Raw genomic sequence first — 12,553 nt, forward strand, 5'->3', positions numbered from 1 at the left:
ATGGCGTTAATAAGAGCAAAAGGAAAAGGAAAAAATGGGAGTGGGGGAAAGACGGTGCAAAGCCTAGTCTGGCATGTGGGTCTTAACCACTGTCATATTATAGTCACACAGCAAGCCAGAGTCATATACGGAGAGATTCCCAGGGAGCGTCCAGCAAGCCACAGAGTTGCTTTTGATGCAGTCAAGAGGGCTCTAGTTAGTGTTTGCTGAGATTACCAGACAATGTTGAGAATGTTGCCCAAAGAGTTACCTGTCTCTTATTCATAGAATGGACAAGATGGCCTCTGGGGATGGAGGACACTGCCCAGCGAAGAAAATGAGAATGATGAATAAGAAAAAGAATAGTCTCTAATCTGTTTTTCTCCCATGATTGAGAGAGAGGGATTTAAGGGCCCTAAAGGAGGAGAATTATTATTTTCACTTGCGAGGAAGACAACACAAAAGCAAAGCATACTCTCACCTAGGCAAATGAGCTAAGCAGGAACTCTTCTCCCACCTGCTCTGTCTCAAGCTTTTCTTCATTTCAGATTGCTGGGAGCAAACAGATGGCTGCAGAAGCCTGGATTTTAAGTTTATGAATGGAAATTTAAACAGATGTTAGCAATCAAGATGGCATGTAAGAATTTTTTTTTCATACCACATTTATAAGCCTGCCTCCTTCACAGAAATTGGAGACGTGGTCATAAAAGTATAGTTTTTGATGGTGGGGACAGCTTGCATCCAACATGGTGACTACGTGGCACAATAGCAGAAATATTGAAAGAACAAAGGAAGAAAACATTAATAATCTCCCTGTATAAGTGCTTAATGTTTATCTGTAAAATGATCAAAAGCACCTTTAAAGAAACCAATAACCTTCTAAACATTTTCTGTTTTAAGTTGGTGACACTGAAACCCGAGTTTGGATCAATATCTGCAGACACCTAGCTGCTTGAATTTTGTTTAGATTTGATGTAATAAAGATTGTTTTGTTTTGCTTGGTTGAAGGTCGCAGGCATGCATGGTCCTCCCACATTTCATGGAAGGATAAAAGCCAAATAATAAAGAGCTAATGATCATTGTGATTGGGAAATAGAGGTGGGATGGTGCTGGGGCTGGAAGTTGGAAAATGAATCAAACTTTATGTAGGTATTTCAAGTAATAGCTCTTTCTCTTTCACCAGGGATACATAATACAATTTGCAGTAGATCTCATCTACATGATGTTTTATATTCATGTGAATGTGTTATAAAGCATAATCAGGAATGATAAATCAGAAACTAAGAGTTTGACGATTACCAATAAGGCAGAAAAAATATAGTAATATCCTGTAAGCATGTATTTAAAATATAAATTAAATAATCCTGGAATTCTCCATTTAATATTTGCCAGCAACACTTGCCTATGGACAACTGAGACTAGAACATAAAACCATGAAAAAGGGTAGGGGTGAGAAAACTGCCATACACCTAACTGAAGGAAAAGGTAGATGTATTAAAACACAAGGCCAGAGGCAGATATATGTTGAACTTTACATAAATAAAAAAGAAGGTCAACTGGAGGTTTGGATAGAAGAGAGTCATAACCATGCTGAGAAAAAGGGAAGGTTATGGAACTTGTAGCACCTGGGAGAAGAGTGTCAACTGGGATATGTCAGAAAATCTTATTGCGTGAACCTTCAAAAAACAGACTCCACATAGTCTGGAAATCAGATTACTAGGCACTGTAATGGCCAGCAAGCACATTGCTCACAGGGAGCCATACTTGGAGGCTGTCCTGGCTGTGCAGACTCTACCATGACTGTCTGTCTCCTACTGGTTTCCTTGCCCTATTTTTATTGCATTCACCATCCCATCAGTCTATTCTCTATAGCATAATCTCTATATTCTCTATATATTCTCTATAGCAAATTTGATGTGATTCTCAAATACAAACTTTCAAGGGTGGACTCCAAAATCCTATCAGTGGATCGGGAGAGGGGCATGGGGGAGAAGTGGGAGGGAGGGTGGGATTGGGAGGGGATGAAGGAGGGGGCTACAGCTGGGATACAAAGTGAATAAACTGCAATAAATAAAAAATAAATCAACTAATGATTCCATGTCTGTTGAATGTGTATATGTGTGTGTGTGTGTACTTGCCTGTGGGTACACATGTGTAGAAGGGTGAGTATGCTTGCTTTTGTGCATGAGTATGATAATGGGTGTCCTTATCAACTGATTCCCAACTTATGTTTTTAAATTTTAGATTACATTTACTTATTTATTTTTCATTTGTGTGTACATATGTTTACACTCACAAACATACATGCACCACAATGTGCTTGTGGAAATTGAAAGCAACTTGTGAGGCTCACTTATGGTCATCAGGTATAGTGGCAAGTATTTTTACCCAATAAACCATTTCTCCCTGACTGTTCAACTTACTTGTGACACAGGATTTCTCACTGAAACTTGCTACTGGGCAGTTTAAAACAGGGCTGGCTCCAAGAAGTCTCCTGTCTCTGCCTCCCCAGGCCTGGCATTACAGACACACATTGCTGTTTTAGGTTTTTTACATTTGTTGGAGTCCCAAACTCAGAACTTTATGCAAGCACATTACCAACCAATCTCCTCCCTGCCTGCTCAAATGTGAGATTCATTATTAAGACTAAATTAAACACTTCTCTTTGACTCAAACCTTTGTTGTGGCTGTCCAAGGTCACCACAATGGACACAAAGATATGTGTTTATTTTCTGGGCTGTGGGTACTCTGTTCACTGCTCACCACCCTCATTTCTCACCACACTAAATGCCTTGGCTCTTACTGTTCCCTCTGCTTATCCTGTCCCTGAGATCCCAGATCTCCGTGGCTCCCCTCCCCACCATCTGTGATGTAATTCCTTATCACCTTCAGCTTTGTTCATATGTCTCCTTCTTGCTGAATTACGTCCCAGACTTGTTTATTGTCTGTCTCTCTCAGGGCCCAGCACCATGTTTGCAAACAACACCCCGGCAGCATTTGGTAGAGGAACCTTGACTTGATAGTCTACTGGGCGCCAGCAGGTTTGTTCAGTGCATCACCTGTATTGCCTTAGTGACTTCAGCCAGAACATATGGTTTGTATTACTATCTGTATTTTACAAAAGAGAAAAAAATTTTTTTTCAATAAATAAATAAATAAATGCATAAATACATTAGCTACATGAAAAGAAAGTAGAAGATACAAAAAATATTAGGGGCTAAGAAGTGCGATTTTCAGAATAGTACTTTTCATGATCCCCCAATTCTGGTCTGATATACAACAAAATCATCTACTTTTTTGTTTTTTGGTTTTTTTTTGCTTTTATAAACTTTTTTTATTATCATTTATTATAATTTATTCAATTTGTATCCTGGCTGTGGCTCCCTCCCTCATCTACCCCCAATTCCACTCTTTCTCCCTTGTCTCCCCCTATGTCCCTCCCCTAGTCCACTGATAAGGGAGGTTCTCCTCCCCTTCCCTCTGACCCTAGCCTCTCAGGTCTCATCAGAACTGGCTGCATTGTCTTCCTCTGTGGCCTGGCAAGGCTGCACCCCCCTCAGTGGGAAGTGATCAAAGAGACAGCCACTGAGGTCATGCCAGAGAAAGTCCTTATTCGCCTTACTAAGGAACTCACTTGGAGATTGAGTCTATGGGCTACATGTGAGCAGGGGTTTTAGGTCCTCTCCATGCATTGTCCTTGGTTGGGGTATCATTTTCTGCAGGGCCCCCAGGGCTCAGTTTATTTGTTTGTTGTTTGTTTTGTTTTGTTTTGGCTTCGTTGGTCTCCTTTTGGAGCTCCTATCCCCTCCAGGTCTTTCTTATATTTATGGTTGTGAGCCTAGCCTTTAACGGCTGAGCCATCTCTCCAGCCCCCCTCCAGGTCTTTCTATCTCCCCCTTCTTTCATAAGATTCCTTGCACTATGCCTAAAGTTTAGCTATGAGTTTCAGCCTCTGCTTCAATACCTTCCTTGATCAGTAGTCTTTCAGAGGCCCTCTGTGTTACACGCTCTTGTGCTATTCCCTGTCTTCTCCTGCTTCTGATGTCTACTGCATTTGTCCTGAATGAAGATTGAGCATCTTCGATAGGGTCCTCCTTGTTATTTAGCTTCTTTAGGAGTATAGGTTTTAGTATGTTTATCTTATATTATATGGCTAATATCCACTTATGAGTAAGTATACCATGTGTGTCTTTCTGCTTCTGGGTTATCTCATTCAAGATGATCTTTTCTAGTTCCCACCATTTGCCTGCAAATTTCCTGATTTTCTTGTTTTTAATAGATGGGTAGTATTCCACTATGTAAATGTACCACAATTTCTGTATCCATTCCTCCGTTGAGGGACATCTACATTTTTTAACAGTCTTTGCTACTTTTCTCAGAAATTGTTCACAGAGGAAATGCAAGCTCACTCTGTTATTTACTTAAGCAGAATGTAATTAAGGAAGCTGAACTGAGGTATTGTTTTCAAAGACCTCAGTACCACTGTGCTATAATTGGGAGAACCACTTACCTATTTGTTTGCTTAAGAGTTGTCATTTTTTACACAGATAATAGCTATGTCTCCTGGATGTATAAACAGTTCTTATTTCTTTGCCCGGTTACTCTGTTTTAACAACAGGCCACTGGTAACCAAGCAGATAGAGTTACTCACCTTTCCACACACCATTTGCTCTGCTTAGCAGTTGCTCACATGACAAAGCAATGCACTACAGTAATTCTTGTAATGGCTCACCTAAAAATGCAGACTTTGATACCAGCCAGGCCCAAGTCTACCCTGCTCCTCCACCTACCTCTCTAAATAATCTTGCATATTCCCGTGGATTTTAACACCATATGGGGACCAGTCACTCCTGTGCTATCGGTGGGAGTCCAGGAAGGAAAACAGAACCCATGCTGGGGAGTGCAAACAAGAATTTAGTCACTTGCGAACATGTCAGAAGAGCTATCAGGACCTACTGGGAATGGTGATTATCTAGACAGTAAATCTGGAAGTTGCTATCCTCTGTGGGGCTATAAAGAAGGTGGGAATTCACAGGGAAGCTGTCTGTGCTAAAGATCTACCTCCCACCAACAGAGAGCAGGCAAGGCTGTCTAACTTTCCCTCTTCTAAAATTATTTTTAAATGTTGAGTTTTATTTCAGGTCTCTCCTTTTCACTTCAGATGAATTTTCATGCCTATATATGAATGTCTAATAATCCTCTCTAACTTAATTTGACCTAGAAGAAACTATGTACACCACTTCTTCACCATGGCTCAGCTTTCTTAGATACTTTGCTTTTCTTTTTCTCTGTTCTTTCAAACTTTTAGCAAAATGTGGTAGTTTTGACTCTCCAAACAATACCATTTTAGATCGATTTATTTCCATAGCCACTATATTTCTCTTTAGAAGGTAATAATGACCTCCTAAATAGCTAGCCACATCCATGGTAGCCATTTACACACATGCAGGGAGAAGTCCCCATAGGCCTCAAAGTCAAGGTGAATCAAGCAGGGGCTTTCTTCTAAGACTGTAGAAGCCATTGGAAGGAGTCACATAACAGTCTATCTTCCTTAAGGATAATAATATACAAAAGAACAAACAGGAGAGAGCAGAGCAGCTAGGGAATGATTCTACTTCTTTGCTTCTTTCTCTCACCTCTTTCTCACTGATTCCTCCCTCTCAGTAACTGATCTTAACAGGCCAAGATAATTCCCTTTCTATCCTGGAAGGTCTGCTTTTTCTGGTTTTAGCACACCTGAGTCTGAATCACCAAGGCTCTCCCTTCCTAAGAGATCTTTTCTGACCAGGTCCTAGTATTCATGATGGCTGTACACGTCTCTCTCCTTTTAGCCACAAAGTAGGATTGTATTTCTCTGTACTCTGGACCTTAAGTATAGTATATGACTTGACTTTGCCAATTAAATTGGGGTGGAAGAACACATAGCTCTACTTTGGCCATTTTTCTTCTGCTTAGTAATTGCCCATGGTTGGGATAATGGCTACTCCATAAGCCAGAGCCTTGGAATGAGGATGACAATTGTCTAAATCACAATTTATCTGGGGCTAGCCATCTGTTGTGGGGCATAACCCCACATCCCCAGGATAAGAGGATTGGAATGTGGAAGGGTAAGTAATCCTCACTGCCTAAAGAGTTTGAGGCTAGCCTCAGCTGCATAAGGCTCTGTCTTACCAAAACAAAAATCAGTAAAACAAACAAACAAACACCAAAAGAAATCATTGTCTGGTGTTTGAAGTGACTGACCTTTGAGACCCTTACTGCAACATACCTAGTACCTCTCTACTCTGAGTCCTTCAGACTGCACTATGTCTTGGTGCACTAACCCCAAGGAAATTGCTCCACTTATGGGCTTCATTTACATTTACTGACTTAATCTGCCTACATCAGTCTTCACTGTGTCCTTAGCTTCTTGAAGTGCCCTGTGCACTCAGTAGGCAAGCATTTCATTGATTGAACTTTCAGTTGCTTGCACAAATAATTCACACTTAACCATTTCACCAGCAAAGCTGGAATCAATGAATCTTGAGTTCAGTGTGCTCAAAAAAACCAAACCGTAAAGCTTCACTTTGCTAATAGTGAGCTGAACTGGCATCTTGGGTTATAGCCTTCCAGCCACTGACACGGAATCAAATTGCTTCCAAAGCCACCAGGGTTCTTTGGTCATAAAAGGGTCTGATCAGAGCAAAGGAACAAGAAATGAGAACTTAAAATCCTTGCAGTGACATTGTCACAGTCAGAACGTGGTAGGACAAACTTCATTTGAATGCAGTTTTTACCATTAATTCTACCTCTTTTAAGGTTTTCTGTATGGCCTAATGTAATTCCTTAGAAATGAGCAAGTCTCAAATTTCACTATAAGTATAAAATAGTAAGACCAAACAGCACTTTAGTTTATCATTTAATATGGAGCAACCACTTTGTCTTGATTGAAGTTCATTGGAAACTTCTTAGGACCTCTAGTTGCTTGCTAGAGACTTAGAGCTAAGAATCTCCTACTAGACTTTGTCCTTGATTGCATGTTTGCTTTCATTTTGGTGGGTGGTGAGGATCTAACCCAGGGTCTTTTGGATGCAAACAAAGCAATACAAGAGATCCACTAAAATCTGCCAGAACCACACACTTAGACCAAACCTCAGCACTTCAACACTGCCTTAGAGCTTGTTTCAGGGGAATGTGTCATTCCTGTATTGCTCAACCTGGTCTCAGATTTCTAGACTGAAGGGATTCCCTGACTTAGACTCTATGCTGCTGATCCTGTAGGTATGTGTCATCCAAATATTTTTTGAAATGTACAGCTTCTACTCCATTACTTAACTCTAATAAGGTTAAAAAAGATAATGCTTATCAAATGTATTAGCTTGCTTTCTGTTGCTGTGATAAAACATTGACCAAAACCAACTGAGAATGGAAAGGGCTTGTTTGGCTTATATTTCTCTGCCACAATTCTTTATTTAGGGAAATCAGGGCAGGTACTCAAGCAGGAACATGGAGGTAGAAACTGTAGCAGAGCCCATGGAATAGTCTTTACTGGCTTGTTGTTTGCTCATTCCTGTTCAAGGCAGCATCCAGAGAGCACTGGGCCCTTGTTCACAAATGATTATTCAAAAGCAAAGGCCCCTCAGACTTACCTATGGGTTGACTCAATGGAAGCACTTTCTCAATTAAGGTTCCCTCTTTCCAAATGACCTTAGGTTGTGTCAAGTTGGCAAAAAACTAACCAGCACACCAAACTAATCCTGCGATAGTTTTAGGTTTTATATTTTTGTTCCTCACTTAAATTTTTTTCTTGAATTTTGAAAATGTCTAAGATTTTGAACACATAAGTACTTAAGAATTATGTAGTTATTGTTTTTTGGCCACTTTAGTTTCTTTAGGCTATCTGTACAAGATACCTATGTTCTGATTAGTTACCATTCTACCTACACCCCACACCAACTGCTCTGACTGCAGTCTATCCACAGTAAGGGAACTGGATTGAAGTGGTAAAGTAAACAGCTTCTTAGATATAAATCCACTGGACAAGTGACAAGAAATTATCAACTATTAACATTAAATTGAGGGCAGCTTCTGTCTTGTCCAGATAAATTCAATTTTATTAACCAGGTACTAACCTTTAGTTTCAGGTATGTTTTTTGTTTGTTTGTTTGGTTTTGTTTTTACCTGCAACTAGATACGTTATTTATTTATTAACTCACTCTTCCCATTCTCCCACCACGTGCTGAAAACAGGCCAATGTGAATACCGTAAGTCTCTCAAAGCAAAAGCAATACTCACACAAGGAAACTCATTCACATATGGTTTTAAAAAGCAAGAAATACCACACTGGCTTTAATATTTGTATTTTACCAAAATTTTCCTGAATTCAGTTATGATTACTAACAGTTTTATGCTATTATTTACTGTATCTTAAAAGTTAAGAAAAAAAAAACTGAGCAAAAAGCGTACAGAAAACTGGATGTGAGTCTATACAATGATTTACTTTCAGCATGACAGACTTTATTTTGGCACTTTAACAAATTTGCTTTACAGCAGTGACAAAATATTTGCCAGAATATTTTTTCCTGGCACAGATATCCCAAGCAAGTTGTTCTACAAATAGGATTTCACTGTTTTGCACAGTTAGAGGTATACCCACTACATTCTCAGCCTCTGTAATTGAGGGGCATTGTGCAGCTTTGGAAGGGCCGTCATTTCCTTTTAATCATCCTAAACAAAGTGAATTACATCTGTAATTTGACAGCAATTTGGGAATTAAGGCCATTAAGGATTCAGATAAAACACTGTTCTAAGTGTTGCTTTAATTTTGTTTGAATGAGTTCTATGACAAGTCCAGGGAAAGTTCTCAAATGACAGTCAAACTTTGTTAAAAGTAAATTTTATGCTGGAAAAGTTGCGGTTCTTGCTGTCTTCTTTCTATGTCCACGGCTCACGGTTTAAAAATAAAATTAATGGTAAAATAGAAAATAGAGTAGCAAAAGGAAATGCTCTGTACAGTGAGTATCCAATCAGGATACCCCCATCTCCTCCTCTGGTAGTACTTTTTTCTAGAAACATCCATCCTAAGTAGCAAAGCTGTCATTTAACATCCAGAGCCTCCCCTGCCCTCTCTCCTGCCCCATAGAGTGGCTGTGGTGTTCCTCAATTTTTTTTCTGCCAATCTTTGGGGGAGCTTTGACAGGGAAATGATTCCATAGGACTGATCCCCAGATACCTACTTCGAGAAAGGTCCCTTCACTTCTTTGGAATTTATACTTCTAAGAGTAAATTGCAAAAGAAGGCATCTGTCTCAATATTGCCAGTAGCTATTCTATAAAGGTTGCAAACCTTGAAATCCCCTGGCAGGCTTCCTATCCCTGAACCCAGACACATGCGGAATGATACATACACTTCCTCTGGCCAGTTCAGAGGTGGATCTGGTAATAAACAGCCTCACTGAGGGCTCTTTGGTCTTGACTTATGGACACAGTGGAATACTCAGAAGTTAAACCCACATTATCACTGAGAGCAGACGGCCAGTCATAGCAAAGGGGAGATGTACATTAGATAAGAAATGTACAAAATTTATAACAGTGACATTCTCAATATTAGGCCACATGATTTATTCAGTAGTTTGTTTGTTCCCAAATTACAATTTACGTCTATTCATATGACTACAAAAGTTACCATTAGAATTGTCTGTGCTTATAAAATACCAACTTTTTTTTAAACTGTTATATATATACTCATTAACACCAGTCTGCAACAAATTACATAGAATCATAGGCACTTCAAAGGCTTAAAAAGATGTTTACAACTTAAATGCATTTTTAAGAACAAAAACTGATCTTTTTTTCTTTAAACTCTTTCTCGTACCTTTAAATTGCAAGAAATTAACAAGTACAGTGGCCAAAGGAATCTGCAGCAACTTCTCAAAATACTGTTAGCATCTTTGGGTTTGCTGAGGCTTGTCGGTAATGTCAAATCCTCACAAAAGAAGATCTGATTAGATAGCTAGGACTAAACAGCTTCGTAGTAATAATCCAATTTTACACATTAATTTGCTGTTGCAAATCTGCCTGAAGCTACAGGTAACGAAAAATAAAGCAAGTGTAAAATGGATAGTCTGACATTTAAAAAAAATTACATTAAGTAGAAGTTAAGGTTTTCATATTTGAAAAAAAATCACATATACACTAAATTACCATTATTGTAATCATTCGAAGACAAATTGCACCATTACAGCTATAAAAGGCATAAGGTTTTGTTTTTAAGGAAGAGGACAAGAAGGGAGGGTAGAGGAGAGGGATAAGAGATAAATTAACAAAGACTAATTTGGTAAGGTCAACTGGAGACATGCTGACGAGGGGAACAGCCATCATCTTTGAACCGGAGGACAAACACAATCATTTTATATTTGCACATAGATGTTCAAATCAATTCCATGGATGTCAAGGGTTTTCATAACATAATATTTTGCCACTGCTATTCACACAACACTGAAGATGTTAAATTTTTACTTTTATGTCATTCTAAAGAAACACGTGAAGTTTTAAATACAATGGGATTTTTATCATTAAAGGGCCAGTATGGCTCTGTAATGAACAAAACAAATAACAAAGATCTTCATTATTCTATGCCAAAGCTTTATTTTGTAAAGTTCAGTGATCTCCCAAATGGAGACACTAAGTGGGAACTTTATGCATAAAACTCCTTAGTAGGCGCCTTCTGGTAAGCTGCGCTGGATGGTTTGCGTTCCCCAAGGTCATAACTTCCTTCATCTTTCTTCCTCATACGGTACACCAACAGCAGAATGAGGAAAATGGCAAAGAGAAAACCGATCACGCCACCAGCGATGACAGCTGAAACAAACAAAAAGAAAGAGGTCCTTTTCATGAGGTTCAAGGTTTGCAGGAATTAGTTTGGTCAATTTCAATCTATTTACATTTTAATAAAAAATTTAATTTGAGAACTCAAGTTTTAAAAAGAATAATCTGTATTCAATAGTGTCATTTCTCAGGAAGGTATGTAATATCAACCCAAAGCCTTCCATAAGAAAAATCCAGCTGTAACTTCGACTAAGTTTACACAAGTTCAAATACTTGTGTTTAGTGCTTGCACTTTACAGTGTAATTTTCTAAGCACAGTGAAAGTACAAAACATGATCTAACAGTATTTAAAAATGAAGAGTACATACAAAAAAGGATGCAAATGTCTACCTATTCTTGAATTTTAGGAGACCCTTATAGGTGTTTTTAAATCTTGCAAATCTTCTTCTTTAAAATAAGTACCAGTGAGTGTTTTGATATATGGACTTTTTTAAAAGAAGTATCTACGTACATGGAATGAGAAATGAGGAATCAGGTCAAGTCTAAACATGAAATACATTCATATTTTCATAGATATTTTATACACATAGCTCAAAGAAAAACTTACACACATTAACAAATAATTCTATTCATGAAACAAGGTTTGTGGAGAGAGTCTGTGTTTTGGGTGCAATGCATCTTGAGTTCCAGAAGCGGAGCTTCCCACTTGTGGCATCATGTACGATTAGTGATGCTCAGCCTGCACTTTCATCCGTGAATTTCAACTAGAGTTAAAATTCTTGTCATGTCGCAGAATTGTCCACGCTCCTTTTCTGAAGTTGGTGACTGGGAGGGTGACCTGGAGTACTGGCTTCTGACTGGCATCTCCTGCCCTGTCCCCACATCCAACAGTTCTGGACTTATTCAATCTTACTACTTCAATTTTCTGCTTCTTTGATGTCCTTGACATAATGGACTATAACCTAAAATTGTCTCCTACTTCAGCCTTTAGCTGGCTGAAGGATAGTGCAGAGAAGCTAACAGAAAAAATTGAAGTAGTTCCAACCTCTCACTTGTCATTCTGAAATAAAAAGCCTGAAGATTGCTTCTGGGAGGCCAGCAAGGTGCATCGTGCTTTTCGTTGGCCACTGAAGGCCACTTATCCAAATGAAGCTCCAAGTTCCTTCCCACTTGACAAAGCTGGCGACTCACCTGCGAGGACTTCTGTCCGTTTAAACAGATTGTCTGAATGTTTCTCCGTGTACACATCTGTACTCTTCACAGCAGGTCCTAGCTTCTCTTCTACCTCAGAGATGTCAACTTTCTCCTTGTCAATTTCTTCAGGTGACTGGTGTGGGGAAGAAAGAAAACATAAATATTCCTCTTTAAAAATTTTCTAGTAAGAAGAAATAATATTAAAGATATCCCTAATTTCCGTTCTTTTAAAAACATGCTTAGTAAATACTAGTAATCATAATTTATATGTCAATGGTTAAGGCCCCAGTTTGGACCCATGTAGCTTGTGGTTCTGTTATCACAGAAGCCAAGACGGGTAGTTAATGAGTACATAATATAAGAATAATACGCATAATTCTTTTAGCTGACAATTTTCAGGATCTTCACTTTCTGGGCTGGGAATATATCCCTGTTCATAAAGTGCTTGTTTGTTATGCCAGCATGAAAACCTGAGTTTGAAACCTTGAAGTCCCATGAAAATATTATATATGGGGCATTGTGGAATCCTAAGGCTCTGGCCAGCTTGCTAACCAACTTCCAAGTCAATGAGGCAG

At 38.9% G+C, this 12,553-nt stretch overlaps 1 protein-coding gene across 1 annotated transcript in view; it reads right to left on the bottom strand.

Annotated features, from left to right (window-relative positions):
• Nucleotides 1–8,277: 8,277 nt before the first annotated feature.
• The window catches only part of Sdc2 (syndecan 2), a 100,070-nt gene continuing 95,794 nt past the window's right edge, over nt 8,278–12,553 (bottom strand). The window contains exons 4-5 of the mRNA XM_021626304.2: nt 11,976–12,111; nt 8,278–10,817 (exon numbers count right to left, since the gene is read on the bottom strand). Coding sequence (XP_021481979.1) covers nt 10,654–10,817; nt 11,976–12,111 — 300 coding nt within the window. The 3' untranslated portion in view covers nt 8,278–10,653. The remainder of the gene's footprint in view (nt 10,818–11,975; nt 12,112–12,553) is intronic.

The sequence above is a fragment of the Meriones unguiculatus genome, chromosome 1 (genome assembly GCF_030254825.1).
Source record: "Meriones unguiculatus strain TT.TT164.6M chromosome 1, Bangor_MerUng_6.1, whole genome shotgun sequence".
Lineage (NCBI taxonomy): Eukaryota > Metazoa > Chordata > Mammalia > Rodentia > Muridae > Meriones > Meriones unguiculatus.